The sequence below is a fragment of the Teleopsis dalmanni genome, chromosome 1 (assembly GCF_002237135.1).
Source record: "Teleopsis dalmanni isolate 2A chromosome 1, ASM223713v2, whole genome shotgun sequence".
In the NCBI taxonomy this organism is placed as follows: domain Eukaryota; kingdom Metazoa; phylum Arthropoda; class Insecta; order Diptera; family Diopsidae; genus Teleopsis; species Teleopsis dalmanni.
In genome coordinates this window covers 146,160,619-146,173,499 of record NC_051846.1, presented here as the reverse complement: position 1 = coordinate 146,173,499, position 12,881 = coordinate 146,160,619, and the positions used below count along the sequence as shown (strand labels likewise).

Below are 12,881 nucleotides of genomic sequence, written 5' to 3'. Positions count from 1 at the left end.
TAAGCTTGATTAATATACGAATATGTATATATGGAACGAAAACAACTTAGTTTATGAATATGCAACTTTCAATTTATACTAAAATTATTTATTCACAAAATTTTGCTAATATGTAAAGTACCGACATTCCTTGCTTACAAATCATACGTACACACCCATAAATTTACAGGCAACTGAAATATTAAAAAAAAATTTCTTTTAAGAACCCAAACACTCCCTGGGTTCTTGACTAGAACTACATAAATGTACTTATAGATTGCTTCGTAGAAGTGATCATTTTAGCGTAAAGTATACTAAAGTTATGTTTAATAATTTTTTTATTTACCATATGATCTATATTTGCTGCTTGATATTTTTAATTTTGAACAATTAATTTTATTGTCAACTAATTATTTAAGTACTAGCGAAATTTAATTAAATAATTATAGATCAAACAACTACTTATATTCATCATTTCGCTTTGATTTCTTACTTATACCAAAGTTAAATATGTACTTCATTCTTAACATATGAGTATACCATAGTTATGCTAATAACATGGATTATTGCTTCGATGTTAATAACATAGAACTTAAGCACAAAAAATGTCGGTGAATTTAACATCTGATCGCTAATATGTATGATTTTGTTACTAAATATTAATTTTATATGCTTAAATATCATTGAGTAATCTATGTAAATTTCTGGAACTTAATTATGTTTTTTGTTCTCTTGTATAATACGTATAGCCCTCATTTATAATCAACAAAATACTTTGAATATATATCATTCTTAATAGTTATTGCCTATAAATAATTTTCTTACTCACTTTAAACTATAAAAATTTGCTGAAATAAAATATCTCCAACTTTTTTAATGCATATAAATTCAGCAAATTTAATTTGAGTCCGAATCAGAATCACTGGGTGGTAATGGTGAAGGTGCTGCCTTAGCAGGCGCTTCCTCACGTATTGACTTGGCTGTAGCTGCCAAATAAGCATTCACGCTCTCTCCATGTGTCGTTTCAATTCCAACTCTTTAAAAATTTATATGTAATGTTTAAAAAAATATCAATCTGTGTTTTAATGAGAACTATAACTTACTTGTATTCGTGTCTTGCCAAATAGCGCACATATTTTTCAGGAGGCTCATCAGCATCCGAGTCCTGAACACTCACTGAACGTACAGTTGTGTGTGAGACTTGAGTTGCTGGCATTGTGAACTCTACAAATGCATACGGGGCCAATTCACTCGGTATTTGATCATAAGAAGTCAGAGCCATACGACAGACCAGTTGATGTGTAGTATAAGCACCTAAGAAAAAATATGTACTTTGAAGAAATAGTAAAAATATAACTATTCTATAAGATTAAATAACCTTGTCCTTCCTTTGGTAAACGTGAGCAGCGCCAAACAATTGCTCTATGATGATGTTCATATTTAGCCTGACCAGATGTGACCTCAATCAATGATTCTTGCAATGTGTCTACTGCACCCAAAATTCGCTCGATACCCTTAATCTTGCCAGTACGTCTATGCGCTGATTTTACAGAACCGTACCTGTTATTAAGGAAATTAATTAATGCATACTTCGTTGAAAAGTTATTAACTTCATAAATTGATTAAATAATAATCAATATTTAAATATCAAATGATTATATTATATCTATATATATGCTTAAATGTAAAAGGTAAAAAATTTGAACATATAGAAAAATATAACTCTTATACTTTGTAGAGACCAGAAACTGATTTCTTCTTACTTTGATTTTGAAGTCTGTCAAAAATTTTCATTAATTTAATATAATTTTAATTAATTAATTATTTAATATAAACATTTTTTAATTATATATGTATTATATTTTTGTTAATATTAATTAATTAATAATATATTTTCATTTTCCTCGAGTTCACTAATTAAGATATAATGTGTTTACCTAAAATGCTTTTCCACGCGAAACAAGTATATCCAACATTCGGGTATAGGAAAACGAACGGAGACATCTTCACAAGGGATTTGCCCCAATTTACGCGAAGTAAATCCTGGCACTAATATATCTGCACGCAGTTCAACCTTATTACCGGTAACACACCAAGTTGCCTTGAGCTGTAATGGAAGTTCACGATTTTTAGGCGGACGAACGCGGAAACGCAGCAGTTCTATATAATTGGCATCTGGTGGCTGGAATCTATTAAAAATATTTACAGGTAAGTTATTTAAAAGAAGCAACGATAGGTGCAACATACTTAATGGTTCGTGTTCTTTCATATTCTTCCTGATTAACAACACTATGGAATTCCACAGCCTCCAGACGTATCCATTCTTCAGTTGCCACGGGAATAATATCGTGGCGCCCAACTACCTCCTTACCCTGACGCCACATATCATTTACACCCAGTTCGATTGTTGGCATACCTATGAGAGATATAAAATATATTTTAATAATAAAACTATTTTAATTTGCATCATAAATCTAGTCACACCTGTTAAAAATGCTAAAAAGAATAAACGCACTCGAGCAATTTGTTTTAGAATTTTTCCTTCATGGTCCTGATCAACAACGATTTCGTCTACAGCAGTTACTTGCACTTCTTCCATTTTGTAGGTCAAAGCTCGTTCCCTTAAAGCTGTTAATTTAAAAAGTGCCTCCTCTATACACACAGAGAACTGTTTCATATCTTCGTAAGTCATCGATCCAATTTTAAACAACTGAGACGATTGTGGTGCGTGTTCTACAGGTAAGCCGAGTTTCTTTAAATCGCTGCCAAACTCTTTAACACCTTCGTAATCTCCAGCTATCGCATATTGTGCAAATTTAGTCAACTTATTTGTAATACGTTCTGCTTTAGTCACTTGACCAGGCCGCACTCCCGGGCGTTCCTTATAAAATATATATTGCAATTTCATTGTAAAAATTTTGCCAAACTGATCATATTGCTGTGCACCAATTTCAGACACTGAGTACGATGGCTGTAAAGGTAACTCTTGGAAAGCCTGTTTATCGGAAGCTTGGTTAAGTAGTTGCACCACAGGCACATCATTTTGTATCACCAGTCGAACAAAAATCTTTTTCCAAAATCGTTGTCCTGTGATTTTCTTTTTGTTTGGTTGACGTAGTTGCATTTCCCAACCAGGGCCAATGTAATGCAAACGTGGAAATTCTTCTAGTGGTTGAGATACATCCTCATCGAATAATGGAGTTTGTGGTGTATCTTGAGAGTCTGTGCGCTTTATAGTAGTATCAGTAGTTTGAGGAGGAGCTGGGAAACCAGTATCTTCAAATGGATTTGCAGCAGGCGATGTATCACTGGAATACTGACCAGTGACTGTTCGGGCTGGCGGTGGTGGCGGTACCAAGTGTGGTGCAACAACTTGTGCGCCATCTGCTTTAGGTCTTATGACAACATTAAATTCTTTATCTACTGATTCAACGGAATCTTGTCGAACAGGTGCTTGCATAGTATAGAATTCATCATCCTCATTTCCAAAACCATCAACTGCACCATCTCCAAAAGCATTAACACCTGAATTGGGTGTACCGAAGGCACTATCGCCCCAAGCTGAAAGAAAATATAATTTTGTTAATAATTCATAATTTTAATTTAAGCGACTTACCATCAGCTGTGGTAGGTGTAACTGCACCCGAACCACCAAAGCCATCTAATATGCTGATATTATCCTTTTTAACAGAATCAAACTTCGCCGAAAAAGCATCGAATTCATCTGGTTCCGCTGCAAATATATTAGTCGCATGTACTTGTGTGGTAACTATAGGTTCTGCGTCTGTTGCAAAAATATTTATTGTTGCCGATGCTATAGAAGAGTCGACCACTGTTCCCTTGTCTTCACTGTCGAAAATATTTGTAACTGCTGTAGCAGGTGGATACGTTTCTTCCTCATCATCAGGACTTGCAAATGGGTTTGCTGAACCAGTACCACTTGCAATCACAGTTGTTGGTGCAAAATCAAAGCCAGTATCCATTTGTTCTACTTCATACGCTTGATCTGTAGTTGCCTTAACAGGAAACTCTGCTGTTGCTTGTGTTGTAACATTAGATTCAGTTGGTGGACTTTGATCTGACTCCACCGCTGAACCAACAATGGGTTCCATTGATGCATCATCATCATCTTCTGGTGGTGGACTTGGTTCCGTGTCAATTACAACATCTGGTACAGGTTGAACTGTAACCTCGGGTTCATCCTCATCATCTGATCTCGGTAAATCTTCTACTGTTGTTATCTCAATATCTGGTGTGGGAGCGCGTTGCCTATTCGTAGTTTCTTGAGGTGCGATAGTATTTCTAGAGTTTTGATAAGATTGTGCTGCTTGTGGTTGAGATGAAATATCATGTGTACTTTCATCAGGTCTTGTAAGAGTTGAACTAAAAACAGGATCTACTTTTTTGTCGACATCTGCTTCTGGCTGGACTGCTTCAGGCTCAAGTACAATATCATCACTAAGTAAATCCGGTTTCGCAACTGGTTCTGTTGGCTTTTCAAATAAACTTAAAATATCTTCCTTACTCTTAGGTGGTGGAGGTTTTGGCGGCTTAGATGTGCCAAACATATCAAATAAGTCTTCGGAATCAGCTGGTTCGTTTGTAATTTGGCTTGGTGGTGGTGGCCGTTGAGGTGGATTATTCATAACACCTGGTGGCGCCGGTCGTGGAGGTGCAGGTCTTGGTGGAGGAGGTCTTGGTGGTTGCTGCTTAGCTGGTGAAGGCATTGGAGTTGCGCCTTGTATAGTTGGTATGCCTGTAGGAATTCCGAATGGGTTATCGTTGCTGTTCATACTGCCGATTAGGTCTACATCAAATCCTTGTGTATTTGCTGAGGATCCGCTATCCGATACGTCAAGTAAGTCAGCCAATCCCGAATCTGGTGTTGGACTTGGAGAATGTAAGTCTCTCATTGATACAGGACTTGGAGATCTCGTAGCTGGTATGCGTCCAAGTAATTCTGAACTTGCTTCTTCCATTTGATTTGAAACCGTATTTATGAGCTCCTGTGTTTGTGGTGGAACTGGTCTTGGTGGCGGCCCTTTCTTCACATGTTCATCGTCTTCTTCAACTGTAGATTTAATACTAAGTGTGTCATCTTCTGCTTCTATAGTTGTACCAAAGAAACTCATAGCTGGGTCAATATCTGTAGGAGGAGCTGTTTCCGTTTCATCACCGAATGCAAATGGATTGGATATCTGCCCTGCAAAAGGATTGTCAAATGCTTCTTCTTCATTGCCATCACCTTGTAATAAAAATGGATTTACAGCAGCATCACCACCATCGGAACCACCTAAATCATCATCCATTAAAAATGGGTTTGCCATTTTGAAATATTATTTGAAAACTGTTGGTTTTTTTTAAACTCGTTTATTTCTAACGTTCAATAAGTTCACTTTCTAACAATTTTATTTCTGTTTCTCCTGGTGCAAGATTTTCAGCAATTGAAGTATCAAAAGGATCAATATCTTCTGGTAATGTTAATTGCTTTACTGGTACAGATGGTGTTAATACTTTATCACCCAAGCCTAGTTCCTGAGCGTCTGTTTGCAAATCGAGTACTCCAGTAGTCACTTCTAATTCAGAACTTGGCAGAAGTTCACTTTCTAATAGTTTCAGCTCAGCTTTTCCTGGTTGAAGATTTGAGGCAATTGATGTATCAAATGGATCAATAACAAGTTCCTCGTCAGCTAAGTCTTTACTTTCTTGAGCCGGTGTTAATACTTTAATATTTATGTTTTCTTTAACTGCCAGTAACTCCTCTGCTGAAACAGGTGTTGGTGGTGCTCTTGGATCAAAATCTGGATCTGAAATACTATGTTTTAGTGTCGACTTTGTTAATAAATCTTTTTCTAGGTGCTTGAGTTCAATCTCTGTTGGCTTTGTTTCTGGTACGTAAGATGTATCAAAAGGATCTTCTGATTCTTTTTCGGGAATCGTAGTAGCAGTTGGTGCGTAGTACGGTGTTAATGGTTTTTTGTTTCCTGAGCCGTCATTAGCTATGGAAAGCAAATCTTGATCAGGAACTAAAAATGCAACACTTTTAGATTGTATATTTAAACTCAAGGAAGACTTACGACGTGCAGTATCGAAATCAGCCTGCGGTGGTTGTATCTGTATTACTGATGCAGTTGCTTGTGTGGATTCTTCTGCACGCGGATCAAAATCAGGATCACTAAGGGAATGTTTAAGGTTATTTTCTGTTAAGAGTTCCTTTTCAATAAATTTTAGTTCTGTTGCTTTTGGCTGTACTAGAGCAGAAATTGCAGAAGTATCAAAGGGATCGAAGTTTTCAATGTCGTTCTCAACTACTTCTTGAGTTGGTGCAATGGGCCTTGGACCTACTTTCGATAAGTCAGTAGCGCTGCCCCCTAACAAATCACGTGTAGGTTGTGAGAGTAAACTTGCAGATGGTGGAGGCGGTTTTGCAGGTGGACCGGTCTTTTCTTCAGCACGAGGGTCGAAGTCGTCGTCTTCTTCTAAAAGGGTAGTCTTTTTAATAACTTGTTCTGCGTACGCAGTGTTAAATGGATCGTCGTCTAAATTGTCGTCTTCGTTATCGCTAACGTATATAGCACCTGGTACAATATGTGGACCGCTTGCTGGCCGTACTGGTGGTGGTGGTCGACTTGGTTTATCTGTAGAGTATAAAAATTATAAATAAAAAATAATTTCTTTTGACTTAATTGTTTACCTTTTCCTACTTCTGTTGTGTTTTCTTCGGGTGTCTTTTCAAACTCTGCCCAATCAGATTCAAAAGTTTCACTTAAAACTTCTGCCTGTGGAAGTGGGATTTCTGTTATAACTTTGACTTCTTCTTTTTTTATCAATGACTCTGCTGCTAATTCAGCAAACTCGTCATCTTCATCATCTTTTAAAGTATCAAACTCTGATAAATCAAAATTAGTATTTACTTCTTCGTCGTTTTCTTCGTTCTCTACCTTTTTTGGTGGAGCAAAATTTAAATGTAAAGAAACACTTAAGTCGATTGGGGCATCAGTTTCAGGCACATCATCAACAAGCTCATCAAGTAAGTTCTTTTGTGGTTCAACCGCTACAATATCAGCTTCAGTGTCGCCAAAATCAACACTTTCACTTAACAAAAGATTCTGTATGCCTTTACGTTGTTTGCGTTTAGGTTTGGATAAAGCTAACGCGTGCTCACGATCAACACGGCCAGAGAGTACCTCAACAGCCGCACCTAAGCTGACAAGCTTTTTATTACCCTTAGTTTTATCTGCGCCAACAATTACTTTCTCAGCGTAAGCAGTATCGAACGGATCAGGACCCTCGTCGATTTCAAGTACTGGTGATTCAGGAACAACGGCTAGTTGAACTTCACCACTTGTTATAGCTTCAATATAATCTGTTGCAAAGATATCATCAAGTACTTCCTCGTCTTCAGGTTCTGATTCTGATAATTCAACTACAGCCTCTGCAAGCTTATCACGCTGAGCCTCAAGCTCTGCCGCCTTACGACGTTCTTCTTCTAAGCGCTCTGCTTCCCGCTTAGCGGCTTCCTCTTCTTCAAGTCGTTTCTTTTCAGCTGCAGAAGGTAAACGCTGGTAGAAGGATTCTTTTTTTATGCGATCAAGCTCGTCTTGTGTTTTATGAAGTATAGTATCAACACCAGAAGTTAGTGCCTTAAATTTTGCCCACTCTTCGTCTTCTTCCGATTTTTTGACAGTTGTAGCGGTATCAGCACCGTCAGCGGTGCTTTCAGCTGCTTGAGTAGTAGCAACACTAAAACTGCTACCACCAGCGACTGAAACAGATGCTGTTGACGCTAAACCTTCAACGTCTGATGCTGCGTCTGATTCACCAGCGTCTGATTTAGCAGCAGCAGCTTCTTGCTTTGCTTTAAGGTCACGTTTATATTGTTCGAGTTCCTCTTCAGTGAAGAGTTCTTTATCTTTTTTTGACTTCTTCTTTTTCTTCTTTAAACCTTTTGGTAACTTAAGCATTCTCTAATTGCGGAGACATCGAAATCGGTCTAACAAATATGTAAAAATATTATATTTTAAACTTTTAGTAGAAAGGAATAAAATGCATGCAAACAGGGCAATGTAACGAAATAAATTAGTAGATAAGAAAATAATTTAAAAATATAGTATATATATTGGAAGTAATAGATTTCTTAAAATAGAAATCCTTGAACTCACACTAACCTTAAACTTCGATTATTTTCACCATACATGCGTGATAAGAGTTCGATACGGAAATAATCTCAAAAAAGGAAGCTTACAAGTAATATTACATAATCTAATATATATGTACATTCTAATAACGATTTTGTAAACATATTTACAATCAATTTTAAATGATGATTAGTTGGAATTTTTTGAAATCATTGAAACCAATTGTAGGAAGTTCGGGGTATAAATTTTTATGACTCACCACAAAGTCGACCTTTTTGTTTGTCCTTTAAAAATATATAGCTTTTCAATATTTGTAAATTAATTTTATGCCTTCTTCCTTTTGCATATTAGTATAAATATGTTACATGTATACAATTTATAAATAAAAATTAAATTCTCTTAATAATTCACCACACACAATGAAAATCACTTTTATTTTAATTGCTTTTGCCATAAATTTCATAAAAACCACACGTTGCAATGGTGGGTTTCAATTGCCACCACCACCACAAAGTTGCGCTGACAATTACTGCTGCTAAAGCACCGCAATGAATAGAGAAAAAAATGTAGGCAAAAGTTGTCGAAAATACACACAATAGAGCACATACACGGGAAATATGCTTTTTCTTACTTTTGAAAAATCGATTTTTACACCACTCACCATTGCAAAATTAACAGTAAGGAAAATTTAAACTAAATGCATTCAATAAAAATTCAAATAACGAAAAATTACTTTAAAATTTTAAAGGTGAAAAATAAGAACTCTTTTAGGAGAACAAAATAAAATGCTTAGAAAAGGAAATGCAGAAAATTGGTAAAAATCGAAATTTTCTTCTTGCATTTTTTTTTTTTTTGTTCTTAATTTCAACACCAAAATTACAAACGATGCAAAATTCTTTTTATAAAAAACTTACGTCTCTCTTTTGTAACAACTAAAAAGCGTTTATTTCATTATTTGTTCATAAATAAATTAATTAAATTTTTTCTCTAACTGTAATTGTCTTTTTTTGAATTTTCACTTCTACTACGACATGAATTATCGGAAAAACTCGTACTGAATGATGAAAATTGCGAAATTTTCAAATGACAGTTTCTTGCTATAATTTTCTAAAAGCTTATTAAGCTTAACCCAAAAGCTTTTATCACTAACACTTATGCAATTTAAAAATTATAGGAAACTGACATCTGTCAAAACGTGTGTCAATGTATTGGTATTAAGCCGGTGCTAGTTTAAATCGTAAACAATTGTTGTTTTAAGTATTTTTTATGTATTAAAAAATTATTTTTACATTATAAATACATAACGAAAACGTTAAATGTGTTTCGATAATCTATTTACTCAACATTTTTTAACATGACAATTCACCTCAGAAAAGTAATTAAGGTTTAAACATTTGTAAACAATCCCTTTAGGAAAGGCGACAGTAACGGTCCGACGAGTAATAACATTTGACATTTGGAGTAAACAAAGCCATTGCGCAGTCGTCAGAAAATTGGTGGAAATTAGAAAGAAGTAATCTGAGAGAAAGAGACACAATTAAATTAACATATGTTAATCAGTTTTATAGCATCTAAAATAAATGACCAAATGCTAATTAAATGTGGACAGTGGGGTCTGAGTCTCAAATTCAGTATGTCAATTTTAACATCGAAAAAATTTGTAGAGACAAAGTTTAAAATCATTTTCTTACTTCGCCTTTTCTTGGTACTGTTAACTGGCACTTTAACTACCCTTCTATGAGAAACCAATCCTACATATTTTTTGAAGCTATAGCTAGTACTTTACATTTTTTTAATTATTTTAATGCATATATTAGAGACAAGTATGACACTAATCGTTGACGTGAGTTGAGTAAATAGGTTTACTTTATAATAGATATAAATACAATTTAGAATGGCACTACATATGCTGGGTAATATTTAAAAATGTGTGACTTTATGGTACTATCGATGCTATAATAATTTATTTTCCTACTTTACAAATAAATTAGTTTTATTTACTTTTTAAAGATACCTTATTTTTATTCATGTTTTTATATATTTTTTTATCTGACCCTTTTCGTTAAACAATTCAACGTTTAATATTTTTTATTATACTCTATATTATACTCCATATAAAAATATTATTTATATTTAAGTAATACGCTATTAAAGCACCCCGACCTAAAAGATCTATTGTGCGCCTAAAGGCCCAACTAGGACAATTTTAGACTATTTATAAATCTTGTAATTGCTGTGGGCTTAATTTTACCTATTTGACTTGAGACCAATATTCCGCTTCCAAGGTAATCGAGTCTACGTCTTGCCACCGCTGGGCAGTTGCATAGAACATGTCCTGATGTTTCCTTCTCTTCATGATAGAGTCGACAGGAGTCACTATCTACCACACCTATAATTTTCATGTGGTAATTAAGTCTACTAATATTAATATTAAATGTTAAATATATATTATTGTCATTCATACCGGACAGATTGTAATAAAATAAATGGATTATAAAAAAAAAAATTTTTGAATTAACAAAAAGGGACCTATAACCAGATTAAAATATATATAAAAACCATTAATTTTTATTTTATTTTTTAATTATTTTTAAAAATAAATTTCATTTTCAGCTATATCAAATTTTTGTAATTTTAAAGTTGAAACAAACTCTTTTTAATTGATTAATATTGCAAGAGCAGAAATTCAAATAAAATCTGCCCGTTTAATCCCCACAACCATTTTCTTTAATAAATTAAATAAAGCATCACTTAAGAAGTCCTTAATTTTAGTATATCCATGAGATATATGCAATAAGAGTATTTGTATTTTTTTGTGTAGTATATTATGCATCCATCAATGCTGCAAGATATTAAACCTTTAAGCCCAGCATTCTTTAAACTGATCATAACCTATTCCTATTAAAATATTTCTAAGAATCTTTCTTTGAATATTTCTTTGAATATTAATAAATTTTTATAGTATAAGAGATATTATAAGGTATAGTATAAGAGCACAAAGAACACATAATAGAATATAACACAACAATAACACTAAGAAATAAGACCAATCGATCTACTAAACACAATAGCTATGGGCTATTATGTTTATTCTAACTCGAATTGCTATCGCTAAGGACCCATGGGCCAATGCATAGCCTGGTAGCCTAATTCATATATTATTACAAACAATTATTACAAACAATTATTATTATATATATATTACAAACAAATATCAGACAATACACTCTTCATAGAAATTAAAAAATATTTAAGTGCTCTGGCAGTGGCTAATAAAAAGTACTTTTTTATAGACAATTTTGACAATTTAATATATTCTTATAACGTAATCCCATATGATATGTAATAGTTTTAAATGTACTATACTTGACTTTACCAATTGTTAATAGTTCTACCTAATTAAACAAATAGAAATTAAATGCTGAGAAAATAATATTTAATGATTAGAAGTTCTATAAACTGGAGTTTCTATAAAGGGAGTTTGCTTACACGGTCAGAAAAACTATAATTTGTAATACCACATTACATTAATTGCGATCTTAGCAAAGACTATACCTAAAAAGCTCTGTTACGTTGCATTTATTGATTCATATAAGCTTCTGGTGACATTAGGCTCTCTAGTATATTCTATGAATTAAAACACTACATTGTGCTCTCTTGTATATTCTATGAATTAAAACATTACATCGCTTGCAATTTTGCAAATTTCTTACTCAGAAAGAGAGACACAAGTACTCATATCAACCAATAAAATAAAAGCCATTAAAACTATATATAATTTTATTTAGTTTACAATTGTAAGAAACACTTTATTATACAATATATATAATAAGACTTAGGTATATATAATAAAACTTTTTTATACAGTTTGTAAAAAAAATATGAAACGTACAGAAATCGCAACTGGACCATCATATAAAATGCCCCTGCAGAAAAAAAAGCACATGCTTATAAGACATAAATATGGTATACCATATATACTAAATTTTTCGTGTATTTCTAAACATATGAAAAATCTCTTTTCATTTATACTGAAATGTTAATATTAATTTCTATATTTTAGTGGTTCTTTTAACAAAAGATTAAAATGTAAAATCATAGCTAAATATCATAATTACATTTAAATCAAAAAGTTTCAGTAACGGGTACTTAGTAATTTTAAACTTTATTTCGTATTATTTTATTATTAAATATTTTCGACTACTCAAATATTCCTTAGTTTAATTTAATATTAATTTTGAATAATTTACCATTTTAACCATGTACCTATTAAATACTAATTTTTTAAATAAAAATCTTGTATATATAACATATATATAACATATATATATAACATATAACATATATATATTATTCAAGTCTCATAACAGAGCACCTCTATAAATTTCTGGCATAGTTGGAAGTATAGTAGTGTAAAAACAACTTCTTTTAAACGTAGGTCCGCAAAACTGACAATTCCATATATATTTAACACGCACTACTTTCAATACACTACTTAATAAGACCTAAAGCTTGACACATCATAAAATAGTTTTGTATATATGTTTATTTTCCCTACATATATCTAGTTTCTTTCACAAAAACTATAATATATATTGTTTTTACTATTTTATTAAGTTTTCTATATATACAGCAACAACATTAAACCAATATATATATGTATTAAGTAATTAAACACAAAAGCACTTTTTTCTGCTGGGCTATTTAAGGAAAATTTATGCACATAAAAATTTATAATTCTCAATCAGTTAAGAAATATTTATA

At 33.0% G+C, this 12,881-nt stretch overlaps 2 protein-coding genes across 3 annotated transcripts; both read right to left on the bottom strand.

Annotated features, from left to right (window-relative positions):
• Window positions 1-446: 446 nt before the first annotated feature.
• On the bottom strand, window positions 447-5,311 carry LOC119669239 (protein stoned-B). The gene is made up of 7 exons (XM_038079062.1): window positions 3,596-5,311; window positions 2,464-3,540; window positions 2,227-2,395; window positions 1,917-2,168; window positions 1,358-1,539; window positions 1,083-1,293; window positions 447-1,015 (listed from the first exon to the last, which is right to left on the bottom strand). Exons 1-7 carry the CDS (start codon window positions 5,304-5,306, stop codon window positions 877-879), a joined length of 3,741 nt encoding a protein of 1,246 aa, XP_037934990.1. The 5' UTR covers window positions 5,307-5,311; the 3' UTR covers window positions 447-876.
• A 23-nt stretch (window positions 5,312-5,334) lies between these two features.
• LOC119669240 (protein stoned-A) lies at window positions 5,335-9,126 on the bottom strand. Of its 2 annotated transcripts, XM_038079064.1 has the most exons (4): window positions 9,032-9,126; window positions 6,674-7,972; window positions 6,057-6,617; window positions 5,335-6,005 (listed from the first exon to the last, which is right to left on the bottom strand). In XM_038079064.1, the coding sequence occupies exons 2-4, from the start codon at window positions 7,941-7,943 to the stop codon at window positions 5,356-5,358; spliced, it is 2,481 nt and encodes an 826-aa protein (XP_037934992.1). In that variant the 5' UTR covers window positions 7,944-7,972; window positions 9,032-9,126; the 3' UTR covers window positions 5,335-5,355. The 2 variants fall into 2 exon arrangements, with proteins under 2 accessions (XP_037934992.1, XP_037934991.1); XM_038079063.1 differs by having other exon boundaries at window positions 5,335-6,617; window positions 9,032-9,125.
• Between the last annotated feature and the right edge of the window lie 3,755 nt (window positions 9,127-12,881).